We start from the raw sequence: 19305 nt of genomic DNA, 5'->3' as shown, positions 1-19305 counted from the left end.
TTTGTTGTTATTCTGTCTCTCTCTGGTCAAATAAACCTACCATTAAATTATAAACTGATCATTTCTTTGTCAGTGGGCAAAAGTACAACATCAGCAGGGGATCAAATACTTTTTTCCCCTCACTGTATGAGCAGACATGCCCCTACAGGCAACGCCATGCCTACTTTCTTCCATACATGGGCTGATCGGTGATTTCGTCGGGTGTCCGATTTTATTGTATTACAGCGCCACCCAGTGTGCAAGAGGGCTGCTGCACACTAGGCTTGTTATAATAGAGGATTCCCCCGCTAGAAGGAATGCGTTCGGGGAAATGCGACTTAACTCTAAAGTACTTCAAGTGAACCCTAATTTCCCAGAGACAATGTTCAAAATAGGGGTTGCGTTCCTAGCCGATGTATAGTCAAAATATGACTAAGTGTCATGAAGTGTATAAAAATGCATATAAAAGTACATACATTTTTATATTCTTTGGGTCTTTCGGTAAAGTCACGTTCTTTCAACCTATCTACGTGACTTTACCGAAAGACCCAAAGAAATATGAATTCCTGCAGTCACGAAAGCTTTAAGTCAGGATACATACATTTTAACGCCTAATAAATACAATTTATGAAATCAAACTTATTCACAATTTATTTAAGAGCTTGATGATCGAGGCATCTTGGGCTGAGCAGTGGTGGAGTTATGCTGACGAAGGGTCAGGATCAAATGCCTCTTTATCTGACAATCAAGCTAGTGTCACACAGCATTGTTCACTGGAAGAAATTTCCACTCTTCTGGGCTCATCTCTGGATCTTCTGGCTTGATTGCAGAACGTTTAAAGAAAATCTGTCCAAAGACAACTGGACACCATTTTTTCTTCTTCTGCTGGTACAGCTCCTTGTGAAAGTGAATGCCACTATATATTAGTGGTGGTGGTATTGCTTCATCAGCCTCTTCCTCAGCTCATTGTTGTTCGAGCTACACGTCAGACTCCTCCATATTGTCGCGTGCACTTTCTCTCCGCCACGTCAAGGGTTGGTTTGTTTCACGTGCGACAGTTGCATGGGCGTGTACAGTAGAAAGTGTGGTTCGTGCACATGGTGTACCACGTTAAGGGAAATCCCCTCCACGTGGTACGTGCTATGCGTGTACAGTGCAGTATCACATCGTAAAAGTCAGTTTTTCATTGAAAAATTTCGCAAAAATGTGCGCATTTATTTTAAGAATGCGTATGCGAAACATTCATCTTTTATTGCCATATGTTCCCTAATTCATAAGCAACGCATATACGAAACAATGCATAATGCAGCAACCTATAGCGGGAGATTTCTGGATAATTAATTTAAGGAAATCAATTATGTTTGCAATACTGGAACAAATCATCACGGAATATTAATAGATTAATTATAATTTATGTAAACACATGGAACTAATATGTTAATGATATTTTTAGGCTGAGCTTGACAAAACTATACAATCTAGACATGATGGTAAAAATGTGAAAATCGGGACTCCAATGAATCGAACGCCGGGGGCTGAATCAATTGACACATATTACATGCATAGGCAATGTCGAGACCAATTTATATGAAAACGTATAACCCTCAAATATCATGGACTAAAAGGCAGTCAAACAGTTTTTCATCATCTTAATACTAGCAAAAAGGGCATCATAAATTAAACCACTCAACCCGAGCCATTCATGTTTTGAAATTTGTAATGTCGATGTGTTGTTTTGCCTTTTGACGTTCTCTGGTCTAACATCAGTGAGACAGTCTCCATTATGGCCTTATATCTTATGTAGGCCAATCAGTTTCAAGGACAATGCATATATTATCAAAGCATGTATGTTTGCACACTTACCACAAGCATGTGTGGTTAATGCAGATTTGATGCCTTACAATAGGTGTCTATTTGGTGTTTGAACATCTTAACACCTGTATTCTTGCCAGAAAGGACAAGGCCTATTATTTTTCTCACACACAAATTCATTACGTTTATATAACGCAACCAAAAGGAGACGGCAGGAAGATTTCTAAAAGCATCTTAGACATGCAACGGGTAAAAGGGTAAACTTACGCTGGTCCTGTCATCTTCCCGCCGTCTTCTCCCTCTGAAGGTTTTCCTGAAATATTAAGAATTGCGTTACAAACCTTACTCTCTCGTAACGACAAAAAAGGTTGAAGGGTTAAGAGCGACACGTCTTTACTTCGAGAACGTTTAGTCAATTACGTTTATTCTGAGATGTCGAGAGACACTTATCCGAAGGCCACTGAATGAACTGCTCGGCTGCTAGCCACGATTGACCCTGAAATCTTCTCGGTTCTTTCGGTAAAGTCACGTACAATGGAATTAAATAATAAAAATAAAACATCAAAATAAAATTCTCACGACGTTTCGGCCACAACACAAGTAGCCTTCTTCAGGTGAAGGAACAGAACTGTCGGGACGACAGCGCTTCAATGAACGCTGCTAAGTCACGTAGAATGGAAATAAAATTAAACCATAGCTATTTCAATTTAGCATTGAAATAGCTATTTCAATGCTAAATTATCCTGTTAGATATGTAAACTCCTTTGTCAAGGCGCTTTACTTCACCCACCTAGCTTAAAAGACGCTGCGAATCTTAGCAGCGTTCATTGAAGCGCTGTCGTCCCGACAGTTCTGTTCCTTCACCTGAAGAAGGCGACTTGTGTTGTGGCCGAAACGACGTGAGAATTTGATTTTATGATGTTTCATTTTTATTATTTCCCTTCTACGTGACTTTACCGAAAGAACCAAGAAGATGAATCCCTGCAGTCACGAAAGCGTTAAATCGAAATAAATGTTAACTAGCCTTTTGCCCGTCCAAGGACGGGTGTATTGCAGTAAATCTGAAACTTGCAAGCAAAAAGCAGACCGCGACGTGATATTCATTGCATCAATTCGTGTGCAATTTGTAAGGCTGCGGTGACAGACTTATTTAATTTAATGGTTATAATCCCTTGTTCAGCATGACGTTATTTTTACTTTGATGTCTCAATAGCGTTAAGGAGATCGCGTGACGTGAGGGTTCTGCCTTTGTAGTGAGGGTTGTAAGTTGACGCCGCCTAGGGGGGAGGAGGTGCCTCGGCCCCCCATGTTGAGTGATGTCACCCGCTAATGAATATTAATGAGGGGGTGTCCATTTGGAATACGTCACCTTGATTATTAATGTGGGAGGCTGTTAAATGTGGAGTGATGTCACCTGTTCATGAGTATTAATGAGGGGGGCTGGCCGACGTGGAGTGATGTCACGCGCGGGACACACAGACATTCTTGGCTCATTATAGTAGTAAATGTCTTTCCTGCCAATTACAATAATCTCCTACCCTTATTAACACTCGCCTACAGTCCTTACTGTGGTTCCCAGGGTTACCGACTACTTTGCTTTATACAATTTAATGCATCCACTTAGCAACCGCCATAAAAAGCTTTAAAACCAACACTTTAACCCCATGCCCCGCCCCCACCAATCAAACTCTTAGTACGTACCTTCCTCTAGCGGACACAAGGCTGGAGTCTCCGAGGTCTATTTCCGTTCGGCGCGAAGGCGAGGGCTCATCTCTCCGCGGGTAGGATGTCTCCGACTTTGTGCGTACTATCGGCTCGTAAACTGCCCGGTAGTGCGGCTCTGCCCCAGATCTGTAGCCGCCCTCCGAGCTGGCGCGGTGGCCGCCGCCGACGCCACCAACTCCGCCGCCCACGGCGGCCAAGACGGCGCTGCCGCCGCCGGCGCTAAGGGGCCTTCGCTGGGGCGGCACGCCGCGCCCATCCCCGTTGACAAGCGGCGTCTGGTCCTGCGTGAAGTGAGAGGTGGACGAGGCCAACGCCGTGGCGGTGCTGCCCCCGCTGCTATCGGAGAAGGAGGACAACTTGTCGATGTGGCTCCTCATGTGCGACTTGGCACCACCACCACCGCCGCCACCCCTGTTTTCACGTTGCGTACACGCACGTGGCACAGTCGATTACACAAGCGCAGAGAGCGTGCACAAACATCCATAGAAAAAGCTTTCATTCAAGTTTTTTTTTGGGTGAGATCGCATAAATATAAAAATGTGTCGTCAATCCACCACCACCACCCAACACAGCCAACCAGTAAGGTTCGTCACATAACGTGAGAATAAGTTACTTCAGCACACCAATGTGTTGGAGAATAAATCCACAACATATACAATTTGAGAACGACATTTCGCTGGTAATTACACCCAGCTTCATTAGGCGATTTTGGCAGAATTGTGAAGAGATGTGCTTTATTGTCATGTGGGTGACCTATCTATATTCAGGCAGTATCTATTACTTTATCACGATTGAATAAACCCATTGAAACGTGCAAAAAATATTGGCATACAAAAAATTGTAAACTTTGTACAAAAACCTGCCAAATTGAATAAACGTTTTCAGTGCAACAGCTGCAGGCACGTAGACATGTTATTGGTCAGAACTATTAAAACAGTCACTCAATGTATACGAGTTGTGACCTGACTTTAAAGGACACCACCCACCATCAACGAGTCAATCAATATCAGTGGAGTAATAAGTGAGCCAAGTATGCGCTGTGTGGAGTAGTGTACTCAGTCTTTTACTTTCATGAAAAAGGACATCTTATCTTATTTTATATTTATAGAGTACCTTAGCTCAAGGCACTTTACATAGTTTTAAAAGCGGTAACAAAAAGAGTAATTTCGATGTCAAGGGAGTACAACACAAGGGCAGAGGAATGAGTGACTGTAACAGAGGGCATGGCATGTGAGGTCACGGAAAGGGCTGTAGGGGAGGGCCGGGACGGAGTTGAGAGGCAAGGGGAGGGAAGAGGAAGGGAATGGGCAATGGAGCAGAGGTGAGGCTTTACAAGAGGAACAAAAGGAGGTGGAGGGGGACTGCTTAATGTACAGGGGAAGTCTATTCCAGTGGTAGGGTGCACGGAGGGAGAAAGATTGTGAACAGCACGAGGGGGCCTATAAAGAGATTAGAGGCGAGGTGGAGAACGGCCATTGAGAAATTTAAAGACTACTACAAGGCATTTGAAAAGACAGCGGCAGTAAAGAGAAGCCAGCGAAGTTGAGGGAGAAGTGAAGTTTGAGAATTAAATGGGGGATTGAAAATAACTGGCGCAGGGCGCATTTGGAATTTGTTGAAGGAGCTTGAGTGTGTAGGCAGACAGACCAAGAAGAGCATAGCCGTAGTCCAGATGAGTAAAGAACAGAGCACAAACCCGGAGGTTGGCGGCAGAAAGTGAAATGAGAGGGAACATTTTCCTGACATTGAATCGACAGATGTGAGCAGTCACGGCGACGTGGGTGGAAAAATTGAGTGGAAAAAACCAAGAGTGTTTTATTACTCTTCGGGGATCGAATGACCTCATTAACCCTCCTTGATAAATATATAACACATTATGTAAAATCAACAACGGCCAGCTTACATGAATAGCCCCTTGTCATAGCAGAATAGTACTGATACCGTCAGCTCAAGGCTGCCAATGGAAATAAATGTAGAGCCCCTTTGTTAATACAGTGCTGTGTGAAGGCCTCCACCCCCCAATGCAATGTTGGTCATTGGGGTAGCTTGGCTGGTCAGAATGTGGGATTGGTTAAGGCGAGGCCTAGGACCGGTTGAGATATAACTCACCACTTACATTAGCCACGGCTAGCAACCAAACTCGGTTCGCCAAGTTCTATCCACTGCGGTGTGTGCAAGCCACACGTCACCGCGTCACCCACCAATGAAAATGCTACACACCCCAATGCTTGTCTGAGCAGATACGTTTGGATTTCAAAACCGAACTGCAAATGAACACGATGCAATCGCATGCCAATCAAGCACGCCAGGAACATTCCCCTCACCTGCCCCTGCTGGAGAAGTGCCTGTGAGGCAGCGAGTTTCCGTGCTTGTAGTGGCCGGGTGCTGGGAACCCATTCAGGAAGGCCGCATTCTGAAAAGCCTGCACATGCAACCACGCATCCACAGACAAGTCGCCCCTGTAAACAGGTGGTGCCTGCGCCGCCTGCGCCTGTAAATAAAGTGAAGATGGCAATGTTAAGTGATGTCACACTGCAACACACATCGAAGTCAATTCAGTAACGTCCCAACAGCACTGTTGTAACAGTGCCTTTGACTAGCTTGACCCAACTAAAATGTATTTTTCACCGTCCATGAAGCATACCAGACAGCCCGGGGCACACAAACTGGGTGCATATGTAAAAGACAAGAGGTATTAGTGTTTTTTTGCTTTTAATCTTCATTAAAGTAATGAAAAAAACAAGGCAAAAACTCACTGCCTTTGTTTTTGAGAAATAGTTTTTTTAAGATACCTAAACGTTCATTCAGGTATTAATGATATTATACCCAAGTGCTACCAACACGCATTACTTCGATTTCCTGACAGATGTTACTCAAAATACATACATTTCTAGCTTAAAATAAAATGTTATTACATTGAAGACAGTGCATGTCAACACCGTTTATTTAGATTATCACAGGAGCTTTACCATGGGCTATAGATCAGCTACTGGAGCAGCAGGCATCCACTCCTAAACCACGAATTCCAAGTTGATTCAGCCTAATAATCAGAATATATATTTATACTGGAGGAATCCGAGGAGCTATAAAGCTCTTTTCACATTTGTGCAGTAGGGGCAGATCAGAACGTTACAACAACAAACAGTACAAAAACACGACAGGAGTGCAAAGTATTGGAAAGGTAAACAAATCACCCAAACACATGCAAATAACACGAAACCATCCTCATCCTACCAGGCAAAATCCACCGAGGTAGTCATTAATTTTTCAGAAGGGACCTGGCCACAAATGAAACGAAGTGGCTAATCATATGGAAATTTATAGCAGCAAAACAATGTAAAGAATCTCGATGCATGTTTCTAAATGTGGAGGGAAAAACTGGAGGACCCGGAGAAAAATCCCCACGACCACGGGGAGAACATGCAAACTCCAAATATACAAGTGTCAGGGTCTGTATTGAACCCCCTGACCTCCTGCATACCAGGCAAGGAAGATAACATCACAACACCGTGGCGCCCCTTAAACAGTGTTTAAGTTCAAATTGCATTAATACATCAATTCCCAAGCTTGGGAAAGGCAGCAAAACAACAGCAAAAACAGTCCCAAACCACACCAAGACAACACAGTCCCTCAATAAAATTGTGGGATCAATTACAAAAATTCCACACTCCTATTGAAATGAAAAGTCCCTCGAAAGGACAACCACTGGTGACTCCCATAAAGTGGTACTTATAACATTAACCATGGAGTAATGATCCAATCACCAACTGCGATTTGAACTCGCAATGTTCTAACTACAAGCCGGGCATTCAGAAATTATGCAATTCACAGCCTGGGGTGGGTGCGTGTCAAGGACTGGTTGATAGATCACTCGCCAATGATGCCAGTCACGGCTGGAAATCGAACTCCGGTCGCCAGACTTTGTGGCAGTGCTGCTAAACACCGCGCCACCGCTGCCTACTCCAACAGCCCATCAATACGGGCATACATGGATTCGATTCCATCACTGGATCGGGACCGCCAGAGGAGGGTGGGAGCAACACAAATGCCAGACACAGAGAGAGGGAACCTGTGACTATCAAGCGGCCCTACCAGAGATGCCGTGTCGAAATAGCCCTGCGGTGTGGCCGGCCAGGGCTGGGGCAGCACGCTGTAGAGCGGGTACTGCTGCTGCTGCTGCTGTTGAGTGGGGGGTGGCGGTGCCGGAGGTGGGGCATACACAGGCTGCATGTACATGGTCGGCGCATACTGCTGCTGTTGCTGGTGCTGCTGCTGCTGCTGTTGCTGCGCATAAATTGCCCCACCGCCACCCGCTACGCCACCTCCCTCCGCCGAGCGCAGCCCATTCTTCGGCAGGAAGACATTCATGGCCATGGGCTTGGCCTTTATCCGTGCCTGCACGAGATACGTTTTCACACATCAAGTTTGTTTTGTTTAACCAATGTGAGAACTCACAAGTACGGGATATGGAGTCTCATTTGAGAGAGCGACCTGGGTCACCGAAATAACAAAAGCAACAAAACCAAACAAGTACTGAAGATAAGCGAAAGTTGGTGCTACAAAACCTCAGGTTAAAGAAAAATATCAACAAGCACTGATACTATGTGCTTGTGTCAATGCTGAAGAATGTCAAATTAAAAGTGTTAACTAGATCTATTTTTATTATTTTATTGTTTCCCTTCTACATGACTTTAGCGAAAGAACCAAGAAAATATATATAGTACTGACGTGGTTTTTTTCTTCATATTTTTACGAGAATTAGCCAATGTATTTACCCAGAATTAGACAACTACATTTAAAACTACTCAACGTAACCTCTTTTTTAATGTCAAACCATTTATGGTGTCTATAATATTCTTTATCACGCACTGCTAGGTATTCATGCCAAACACAAAACATAAGCAACAACAGAAACTGGTCAAGAGCTGCATCAACACTTCATGAAGCTATTAATTGAGGTAGTTGGCCAGTACAATGTACTGTCTTCATTAACAGGATCATGAGCTGCAGTTTGGCATAATACCCTCTCGTCTCCTGTCCTTAAAACTCAAATTCACAGAAATAGAATGTTTTTGCGTCTTCATTCCCTCTGTACGTGAACAACAATGGGCTAAACGTCACATGTGACAAGACACGCAGAAGGGACTTACCATAATGGGTTTTCCCAGAAATGTTTTTGCTTCTTCCCTCAGATACTTGTAAGCCTGCCAAACGCAAATAAAAAAAAGTTTTAAAAAATCAGTCCATCAAATGACCTTCGCTTTCTGACTCTACCGCATTTAAAATAGATTCTAAGAAATTCATGTATGCCTTCTACACGAGCTTTACGGTTGTCGATTTATACTTTTGCATTGCAATACAAACCACACGTTATAAAGAAGCATTCTTTCAATGAGATGTGCACTCTTTGCTATATATTCTTGCCAAATGTTCACGTGCAACCATAGGTCTACTTGCTCACGCCACTGCTGGCGAAAGGGCCTCCCCCCACTTGAGGAATCTCTAGCAGGTGTTTTGGCGCTGTTCCATGCTGGTTAAACGACTTGGAAGAGGTGAAGGAACCCACACTTTACTCCACCACAAGTGACGTGCCATTTGACTGTGGTGCACCACTTGTGTAACTTCTTTTGCACCGTACGTAGCCAACCGTGCTAATCGGAGGTGCGGGCGAAGGACAACAAACTAAACACAACAAGCAGTTCTAAAGAAATGAGGAGACAGAGATGGGAGGATTTAAAAAAAGACTTGCACTATTGTTTCAACTGCCGAGCCAGAGAGATGGAACCGGCGACCTCTGGTTTGCAAGTCCCATGTGAGAACTGTTACACAACAGCAGGATTCAAAAGCCTTCAAACAAAAAATCATTGCGGTCATGCCACTGCAACATGCATATTTTCATTATCCCATTTAACGGAAGCTTACTTCAACTGAGGATTTAAAACAGTGAAGCAAACACTTTAGGAACATTCACCCTTGCTCTAGAAAAAGTATTTCCTTCCAAAGCGTGTTGGCAGCCTCGGGACTATGTTTTGAATGAAAAGAAAAATAAGACTGCTCCTCTGTAGACAGCACTTACAATACAAGATTTCTAGAAGACCATTACCAAGCGTGCAAAATAGGGGGCTCCCCCAACAACCAACAGTGACAGGCACTCAAATACTAAGCCAATTGGCAATCCCAGTTCAGAGGAACTTGTGACAACCATTCACTTCTGAAAAAAGCATTCTAAAACTAGGCTGCTGTGACATCATTTGAATACGATACAATTTGGATTAGCTTCTAAATGTGATTCAAGATGACGTAAAAAACCGTGGACATATTTCATAGAGACGAATAGGCTACCAGGCTGAAGGATTTCCAAACTATAAGGGAAGCAGTTTAACACATAGGCTTTCGCAACCAATATCATCCACAAGGTTTTTTTTTGTATTACATCACGTAAATATATAAATGTATACTCTTTGGTTCTTTCGGTAAAGTAACGTAGGTAGAAAAATAAAAAATATACATCACGACGTTTCGATTGCAACACAAAGCGGTCGTCCTCAGGCAGAAACAATATAATCCAGCAGTGGAACTGATGAACCAGCAGTTGTGATCGAAACGTCGTGATTTATTATTTTATTTTTCTACCTACGTGACTTTACCGAAAGAACCAAAGAGTACGGATTCCTGCAGTCACGAAAGCTTCAAATCAAGATATATAAATGTGTCGCTAAAAACCCGCCACCACCCGACACAGCCAAACGTTGTAGCTTGGCTCTCCAACACACCGGTGTGCTGTACACCAGTGACGAATTGGCACGTTCTGTTTACGTGACAACCCTTACTAGTTGGCTGTGTTGGGTGGTGGTGGGTTTTAACAACACATTTAGATATTTACGTGATCTAACCCAAAAAAAACCTTTATTATACAAGAGAAGATGAGAATTAGCGACCTTAAAATGATTGAATATTGCCTTCGGGGCTTCAACAGAAGCCCTTGGTCACACGACCCATTCAACTTGTAACAAAGAGCAGAAAAAATTAGCGGTGATACATCAAGCGCTGGAAGTGCCTGACAGTGTGCACATGGACGGACCAACGCAGATGTGAGAGAAGACAACAGAGCAAGGACCTCCCGCGCGGGGTGTTTCACGCACCTGCTGAGCGTCGGCGTCCGTCTCAAACGTGATGTACCAGCTGTCATTGTGAGCAAACTCGCAGCTCACGAACCGTCCGCAGTTGCCATTGGTGAACAGCTTCTCAACCTCCTGCATTCCCCCGCAATACAGATGTCACCCAGAGTGAAGCTCATTCTCTCGAGTCGAGGAGAAAAGCCTTAACTCATCGGTCGTTTGGTCCTTGCATTATGCACACCACATATGCTCACAGTTAAATTAACTTAAAGTGTGTATTTTTACACTTAACACTCGGTATGGCAATGAGGGTATAGTACCTGGTTAAAAGTAGAAAATTGGAGAGAGAAAAAATTATAGTCTGAAACTATTATAAAATAATGCAAAAATAAATTCCAATAAAGCAATATAAAAAGACAGCATATTTCGTATACAGTATCAGTGCCCCAAAGCATAGAAGTGTGTTTGAGTATTGTTGTTCAAGAATAAAATATTCATTACCTGTGCATTCATTTTCGAATTTCAGCAGGGATCCATTATCTCAGGGAGTTTTAATTAAAATGCCGACCTCAAATGAAGTCTAAATGTGGTGTCACATTCGCATCGAATGGCTCAAACAACCAAGTTGTGTTCTCAGCAACGTGTAATTAGGGCAGCTTAACATGACAAATGTTAATAGCAGTGTACATGGCAATATACACACTGTACGGATAGGTTTGAAATTACTTACATTTCTAACATCGACATTAAACTAAGGAAATATAAAAACATGTGGCACTAATAATTCGAGACATTACAATTTAAAATAATACTTAATAACGGTGTTTCGCCATATTTTCCACCAAGTTGATAGGTAAAACACTATTTTAGTAACGCTTGGATAATAGCAAATTTAATCTAAAAAGTCAGAATAACGAATGCAGTTGAATACGTGACGTATACGTTTAACAAAATGCCCTATGCCCTCAAATGTTTGCGCGCAACTAAAATGAAGGTGTGATATGCATCACGGAGATAAGGAGAAGGCTCTTGGTAAGGCTATTCACAGCAACATTTCACTATATTTTCCAAAAACTGGATTGGAGAACTAAAGAGATGCAGTGAAAGTATAAGTTTCACTGATTCACGTAAACATTGTTACAACCAATGGACATAAGCTACAGGAAACAAGAGAAAAACGAACACTTAAGATATGAGCGAAACAAGTCCTGTATACAACAAGTTAATTGGACCATATTATCACCTGCCATAAAGTACATGGGACTAGAAACATGGACTTTGACTGGAAACTTGGAATAAGAAGAGGCAAAGTGTGGCCATAGACCAGAGAACACATGTAAGCACATCTTGTGAAATGTTAAGGAAAGTGGTCTTCACCGTATAACAGCTTTAGTGTTTTACTTAGAGTCAATGTATACATATTTTCTGGACTGCTTGCAACTTAAAATACTGATAAACCTCCTGAAATCAGCAAATATATTATTTCAGTAAATAAATAAATGTATTTTCAAATGTTCTGTTTCATAATAGAAAAGCTCCACATGAGCATTCCCTTTCAAAGGGAAACACAAACACACTGTGTGGAAGTGACAGAGCTCACATCTACCAACAGGAGCCAATGGAGAGAATAAAAAATGCCTGCCAAGCCTAGGACATGACAGCATGACTCTCACGTGTGTGCCAACATCTCCAACCACCCCCCCAAAGTCCCTAATTCATTGTCGCCATGCTGACCATGAGCAGCGAGGTGGCCTTACCTCCACAGGCGTGCTCGCGGGAACCTCTCTCAGGATCACAATGCAGCGCTTTTGATTCGGCCTTACCCTCTCCCCCTTCTCATCCACATGCACCAGGGCAGATGCTACACACGCGCGCACACACAAGCCCAGCGACATGTCGTTTGCTGTTCTTCACCCACACCTCAGATGAGCACGGTTGGCTAGGTACGGTGTGAAATAAGTTCAACATACATTCATCCTTTGTAAGTGCTGTAGTTTCCTCTGAAAACTGGGCCAATGGATTCCAAGTCCATCATCAATCACTGCGTATGCCTCATGCTCTGATGCACCGCCACTGATGAACAAGGACTGATGACTAAGAGTTGCGCACTGCAACATTCTTTTGCTAAATGGTGTGCAAAGTAATATTCTTGCATCATAAGGTACTTTTGCTCACCCACATGCCTTTGCACACTCAGTTCAACCTTTGGCCACTCCACCAAGCCTAATACCCCCTTCCACTTCGCCAAATCAGCTAATGTTCATGAAGATCATATTGTAACTAATCCACAAACTATCCAGGTATATGCCCTACAATTTAACATATGAACAAAAAATATATAATTACAGAGCTAAGCTTCTGAAATTACATGCCAAGCAAAGGCCCCCCCCCCTTTATGCTCTTCTATGACACAACAGCCCAACCTCAATGGATGACGTTAGGGTGTACGCAATCATATTTGTGGCTGGAAGTGTCTTTCCCTATTAGGCAGCTGCTTTTGCAGCCAAGTTCAGCAAGATTCGGGGACATGCGGCCCCAGCGGGCTGGCAATTCAGCAGGTAACAGCCTATTGGAGCTAGTAGAAGAAAGCTTTTCGGTGAAATCCAATAAACAAAACTGCCATGGTTTAATACGCATCGTGAACACGTTGATCACTTAACCACCAAAAATCAAACAATGCAATTAGAATTTGTACAGCATCCAAATCTGACTGCATTAAAACGCTGCTACCTGCCCGTAGTTGAAACCTGGATTCCCAACAAACATCTGAGGGGGAAAAAAAAAATCCCCCAGAAAATAAATTATGGCCTTAGGAGGGCATACACAGCAATGCGGGACAGTGAAACTTCAAACACAAACTGTGCCGCTCCGTTCTGCTTGTAGCAATGGAAGCCAGAGTGGCGTGCGCGCTACTCACACTTGAGGGTGTCTACGATGAGTTGCAGGTCGGAGGTGAGCCGCTTGACTTGGTTAAAGTTGGCAATGGTCCAGATGGGAACATACTGGTCGCTGTCCATCTGGGACACCAGGTACAGGTCGTTTGCCAGGTTCTCTCTGCACATCGTAACACACTCCCTCCGTTACTCACCGCCGCACAATGGCACAGCACTCGCTACACTCACCACCACCCACCACATCATCATCAAAACGGCACACGAGGTCAGTTTTAATTAAGCTAATCATTACAATTCACGCAAATATCAAGCAACATTCATGTGCATTCTTGATTTGAAGCTTTCGTGACTGCAGGAATCCATACTCTTTGGTTCTTTCGGTAAAGTCACGTAGGTAGAAAAAATATACTAGATCACGACGTTTCGATCGCCACACAAGCAATCGTCTTCCACCTCTGTGGCGATCGAAACGTCGTGATCTATTATATTTTTTCTACCTACGTGACTTTACCAAAAGAACCAAAGAGTATTCATGTGCGTGTCGACTCGTTAGTCAATGTGTAGGGGTGTTGTGGGAAGGAAACACAGTGTGGGAAGGTAACACAGCCACACCTTGGTGGCTACAACGACGTCCGCTATAGCCCCGCCCTCAGTGGTGTATGGGTATAAAGGGCGGGGAGCCAGAGAGCTCGGGGCAGTGTGTTGGGGCCAAGAATTAAGAACCAGTGAAGAAGGAAGGCTGGCTAGATAGACTCTGGGACTTCCCTGACCGCTGTCCTTTTGAGGGCCGGCAGGGTAAGCCAGTGGTGCGGCCCCAGAGCCTCAGAGCCAGAGCCCTTTCAAGGGTCGGTCTGGTTGGTGGGGTGCCGTAACCTGTGCTTGACCAGGGCCAAATCAGATAGCCTCCTCTAGCGCCTGTAGCTGGAGGAACTAGGAACACAGGAATTAGGCTAGATAACCTAGGGGGTGTCCCAGCGTGTATATGGGTGAAGGGGCCGTTACCCCTTCCAGTGTAACCCTTGTTAAGTTGAATAAACAGTGCTGCCTCTACTCCACCGTCTCTGTATCCCGTGAACCCACTACAAATGCAATGCTGCATGAGGGTCTCTCCGCACAGTGCTGGACGTGGCCGTTATTTGACAATACTTCACCGTGCTAGTCTGTGCGGTTTGAAGGCAGGGAACATAGCAGTCTGGGTGATATGGTCATAGGCAAAAAAACATTTCAGCAAATGTAAAATTAAGTTGTGAAGTAGCAGGGTTTTTTTAGATTGTGAATAAACATTTAGTCAAGATACCCTCTTCCAGCTACTGGAAACCTATCTCGCACCTTTATACTCTTCACACTGTGCGTGCGCTGGAAGATTGTGCCAAGGAAAACACAACTGATTAACTAAATTGAATCTGTATCCCTCCATGCACGTCTGTAATGGATGCTACAAGGAAGCAACATGAAGCTTCCCGATGTAATACGTTTCTGTGAATGCAAGCAGCGTGCATCGAGGCAACAAAGGTTCCAGATTGACTTTCAGATTCAACCTAGATTCACTTTGAACCCTTTGCAACAAAAATATGTTATAGCCACGCACGATAATTTATGTTTTCCCTTAGGAATATTTTCCAATAAACTATTTCCTCACAATATTAAATACTCTACACAATCGGGCTAAAAGGAAGTAATGATGGGGCATGCACCACAGATTCCTAGCGAGAGCCGAGACGTTTATTTAATAAGGGCAGAGCCCCACATTGAAACTTACAACTCCTTTTCACGCACAAACAAATGGAGTCGAGTTCTCCAGCCAACTAAGTTTATAGACACATCAAGTTGATTTTAAACAGTTATGTCTCCATGACTATCAGAGTTAATCGAGCGACAGTTGGTTTGAGTATAACTTCCAATCTGCTCAAATTCTGACGCAAAATTCAGACCAGTCCATGTCGTGAAATCGTCACCGTCATTCATCTTGGCAAATTGGTAGCAAGCTCGAGTTGTACAAAAACATGAAAACAGGGCTGGGGGAGGAACTTAAGTACATACTTGAGCTCTGTAGTCTGTTTCCTGAAGGCGTCTCTGATCTTTATTAACTGCCCAATAATTAAAAGTGTCCCGACAATGCTGACCTGCTGGTGATTGTGACCTTTAACATTCACTCAAATACATTACTCATCAATCAACAAACAGGTAGCACTGCTCACCTGGCCAGCTCAACAACCTTCTAAGCTCATGTCAAAAGACACCATACTTTTACATTGTTCAGTTCAGTGAGATAAGTACCTTGAAAAATAGTATTCCAGTTGCTTTTTCAGGACTTCCTTCAGCTCCTCTGGACTCATAGTGTTACTTTCTTGTAGTTCGGATCCACCTAAAAATACATATTTAACATTATTACATTTTACAGGCTTTCTTAAGTGTTAAGTTAAATAATTAGACAACCATTAATCTTAACAACTACAGGAATCCCTGCTATACGCAAGGAATTTGTTCCGGGTAAATGGTTCTTACCTCTAAATAACTTAAAGCAAACTAGTTTCCCGAATAAATGTTAAAATCAGGGGTTGTGTTCCTACCGACGTCTGGTGAAAATGTGACCAAATGTCATGAAGTGTACAAAAATGCATATACATTTACATACATTTGAATGCCTAATCAATAAAAAGAGTTGCATAAAACTTTTCCAGAAATTGTTTAAGGGCTTGCTGCTCGAGGCCTCTTGGAGTGAATAGTGGTGGAGTTATGCAGACGACGAAGGGGCAGGTTCCACTGCCTCTTCATCTGACGATCAAGCCAGAGCCACAGCGAGGAAAAAGGCTCTCTTCTGGGCTCTTCTATGGACCTTCTGGCTTGATTGCAGAATGTATAAGAAATTCTGTCCAAAGACAGCTGGACAGCATTTTTCATCTTCCACTGTGTGCATTCCTCATTGCAATATTGCGTTAAAAAATGCGTGCGGATTTTCTAGAGGAACGCGTATGCGAAACATTACACTTTTAGGGAAATGTTCTGTTATTCATCAGCAACTCAGATGTGAAACAACTCATTATGCGACAACTTATAGCGAGGAATGCCTGCATTTTAGTAAGACCCATTGTTTAAAAAACGTAAATTCTCCTGGAAAACTGGTATAACCAATCATTAATAATGGTGTGTTTTTAAAAAAAAAGGTCAATTCTCCTGGAAAACTGATTTAATGAATCATTAATAAATGGTTTGCATATAAATCAACTTCAAATGTTTCATTTCACCATTGCCAGGGTATGAGATAGAGAGGAAGTCAATGTACGTGTGCCTGAAATTTTCAGCTCTCAGCCTATTATCTGTGTTTCTTACAGATGGGGAATATGTTCATTAACGCCAAATATTTTAGTTAACAAAAATATTCAAACTAAAGCTGCCAACAGTTTTGTGCCCATTTGTGCCAAGCCCACCTTACCAATTTGCGTTATCTTCTGCAAGGCTTCGTACTCTCCGGGGATAGGCTCCTGCGGTGGTGCCGCCGCCAGCAAAACCACCTCTCCGTTCAAGGCTGGCGCCTCCGTGGCCAAGGCATCCGCGGGCTCTGCTGCCAATGCCAACCGAGCCTCCCCAACGACACAGGCAGTGTCGCCGTGCGACTCGCTAGCCACAGCCGCCTGCGTCTCAAAAGGTAAGTCGCCAGTGGCACTGGCGGTGGGACACGGGGACTCGGGCGGCGCGGCGACGGTGCCAGTGACCGGGGATGAGCCCTCGGCCAGCGGGCTCTGCGTTGAGGCCGGAGGGAGCGGCGCCGGATTGGAAGGCGGTTCTTGGGAGCTGGAATGGGGATCCTGCTGCTGCTCAGCAGTCGCGACCTGAGGCTCATCGATGGTGCCGTCGGGCTCGCCCGGTGGGATAACGGCCAAGGACTGGGCTTCCTCTGGCTCGGCGTGAAGATGAGACTGCACGTCCGCACCCGCCGTTGGTGTCTCCGCTCCGCCATTGCCATTCATCCGTGCATAGACTGCTAAGAAACACATATCGCACGCACCCATGAAAACGTGTGCATTGCAAACATGCTCAATCATGCGGTGTGTACGAAGAGTTTACCTCTCTTGGCAAAGCAGCATTTCAGGTGAGCACACAAAACCTGTGTGGGGGTTTTCTCCAGACGTTTCCATGCATGCGCCAGTAATGTTCGGCTAGAGACGTGTTAGGTTAAACAAAAATCTGTATTATATTTTCTAAAATGTGGAAGCTTTACCTCTTCATCTTCTTAAGTAGTTTATGCATATAGCACACAAATCATGTATACTTGTCATGGCAAAAAAACTATTTGCTGACTGTAGTTCCTACAGCAAGGCCACTTAACATTCGAACTGACAAAATGCATATAGGCAAAATACACTTTTAAACACATCTGCCTCAGAAATTGTTCTAGGAACTACAAGGAGTTGGCTTAATAGGTTTTTTTAATCTACGCTTGCTCATGTTTTGCACTTCGAAAAAAAGCATAAATCATTTATAAGTTTGCTTTGTGTTTATACTTGTGCTGTTTCATAGGTTTTATTAGATAATTGGTTACTTTGATGACCACCTTTGGTGCTTCTGGCTCGAATGTACCTCACTGGAACGTGTTTGTTTTGCTGGCATGTAATTTCAGGTGCCATGGGTGCTAAAATGTGTTCCATTTTAATACAATTCTTAACAGCTCTTAAAGCATAAAGCTTACCGATAGCACATGCTGGGATGGTTTCCTTTAAAGCTCCATCCTTAGTGCAGCCACCACCGTCCAACTCCACCACTGCAACTCCACCACCTCCACCATCCATCCCTCCCACTGCCTCCTCCATGGGATTATGCCAAGCTTCAGCATTTGGATTCAACATCACGCCATCTGATGTAACCTGAAAGCAAACCCACCCTTCAGTATTCACTTTGCATTCAAATTTCTTCCAGAACCACAAAAACCTGAAAATGCTGTAACACATTTAAGGAAATGTACACTATGCTTTATGGTAAATGCTTGCCGATGTCAGGTGCAATCACGTCTCTGGTGCATCTCAGACTTGCTGTGTTGATGGACCAGCACTGATGCAGTCAACGTGTTGCACTGTAACTAAAACCAAGACTCGTCAAATTAGCTATGCAAACACAAAATAACCTTATAAACTGATGTTTGACTCGTTCCATGGACGGAATTAAAATCTAGAACACCATGATGAACAATATTGTTCAACTTATCATGAATATCATCATAGGCCTCTACCAGTCAAGATCTTTGGTAAAAAGTGAGAAAGTCCTTCAGTTTAATTACATACAGCTGCACACACATCAGCCAATCTCCCTCCAATGCAGCTATCAACAAATACACTACTCAAGTCAGCTCCTGTTAACACTATCGGGACCACATCACTATCCCAGAAAAATACACGAGTGCGAGAAAGCTGCCTGAGATTTTCATGCAGCCAAAGCACCATGCGTAACATTAGTAGCCGTCCGCCTTTTAGCGTTCTCTGATCAAACGCTGTTTGAGACTAGGCGCTAAAGAAAGCGGTCTCTGGTGTGGACCAATCAGTTTCAAAGACAATGCATCATATATGACCAGAGCGTGTTTTTGTTTGCATGTTCACCACAAGTACTAGACATTATTCCTTGCAAAAGGTTTCTGTTTGTGGTTTTAACATCTTAACACAACTGTTTTATTGCCAGAAAGGGTAAAACCAATTCGTATATTAGTAGCAAATTACCTTGGTCAGGTTTCAAATAGGAATACTACTGTGCACATTGCACCAATGCAAGTTGCTCTTTTAATGTACTCT

The 19305-nt window shown here is 43.6% G+C and overlaps 1 protein-coding gene across 4 annotated transcripts in view; it reads right to left on the bottom strand.

The window, feature by feature from the left end:
- Positions 1–19305, bottom strand: part of LOC116949268 (uncharacterized) — a 52905-nt gene that overhangs the window by 22079 nt on the left and 11521 nt on the right. For 2 of the 4 annotated variants that reach the window (XM_032966369.2, XM_076069213.1), the window contains exons 3-13: positions 18216–18390; positions 16962–17510; positions 15806–15893; positions 13552–13688; positions 12392–12495; positions 10659–10769; positions 8667–8720; positions 7609–7911; positions 5841–6007; positions 3493–3927; positions 2059–2104 (exon numbers count right to left, since the gene is read on the bottom strand). In XM_032966369.2, the coding sequence (XP_032822260.2) occupies positions 2059–2104; positions 3493–3927; positions 5841–6007; positions 7609–7911; positions 8667–8720; positions 10659–10769; positions 12392–12495; positions 13552–13688; positions 15806–15893; positions 16962–17510; positions 18216–18390 (2169 nt within the window). The remainder of the gene's footprint in view (positions 1–2058; positions 2105–3492; positions 3928–5840; positions 6008–7608; positions 7912–8666; positions 8721–10658; positions 10770–12391; positions 12496–13551; positions 13689–15805; positions 15894–16961; positions 17511–18215; positions 18391–19305) is intronic. The other 2 variants (XM_032966395.2, XM_032966404.2) reach the window with 2 other exon arrangements.

Source organism: Petromyzon marinus, chromosome 2 (genome assembly GCF_048934315.1).
Source record: "Petromyzon marinus isolate PM22_M1 ecotype Great Lakes invasive population chromosome 2, UKy_Petmar_22M1.pri1.0, whole genome shotgun sequence".
NCBI lineage: Eukaryota > Metazoa > Chordata > Hyperoartia > Petromyzontiformes > Petromyzontidae > Petromyzon > Petromyzon marinus.
Note: the sequence above shows the minus strand (reverse complement) of the source record. Positions and strands in the feature narration are given on the sequence as shown.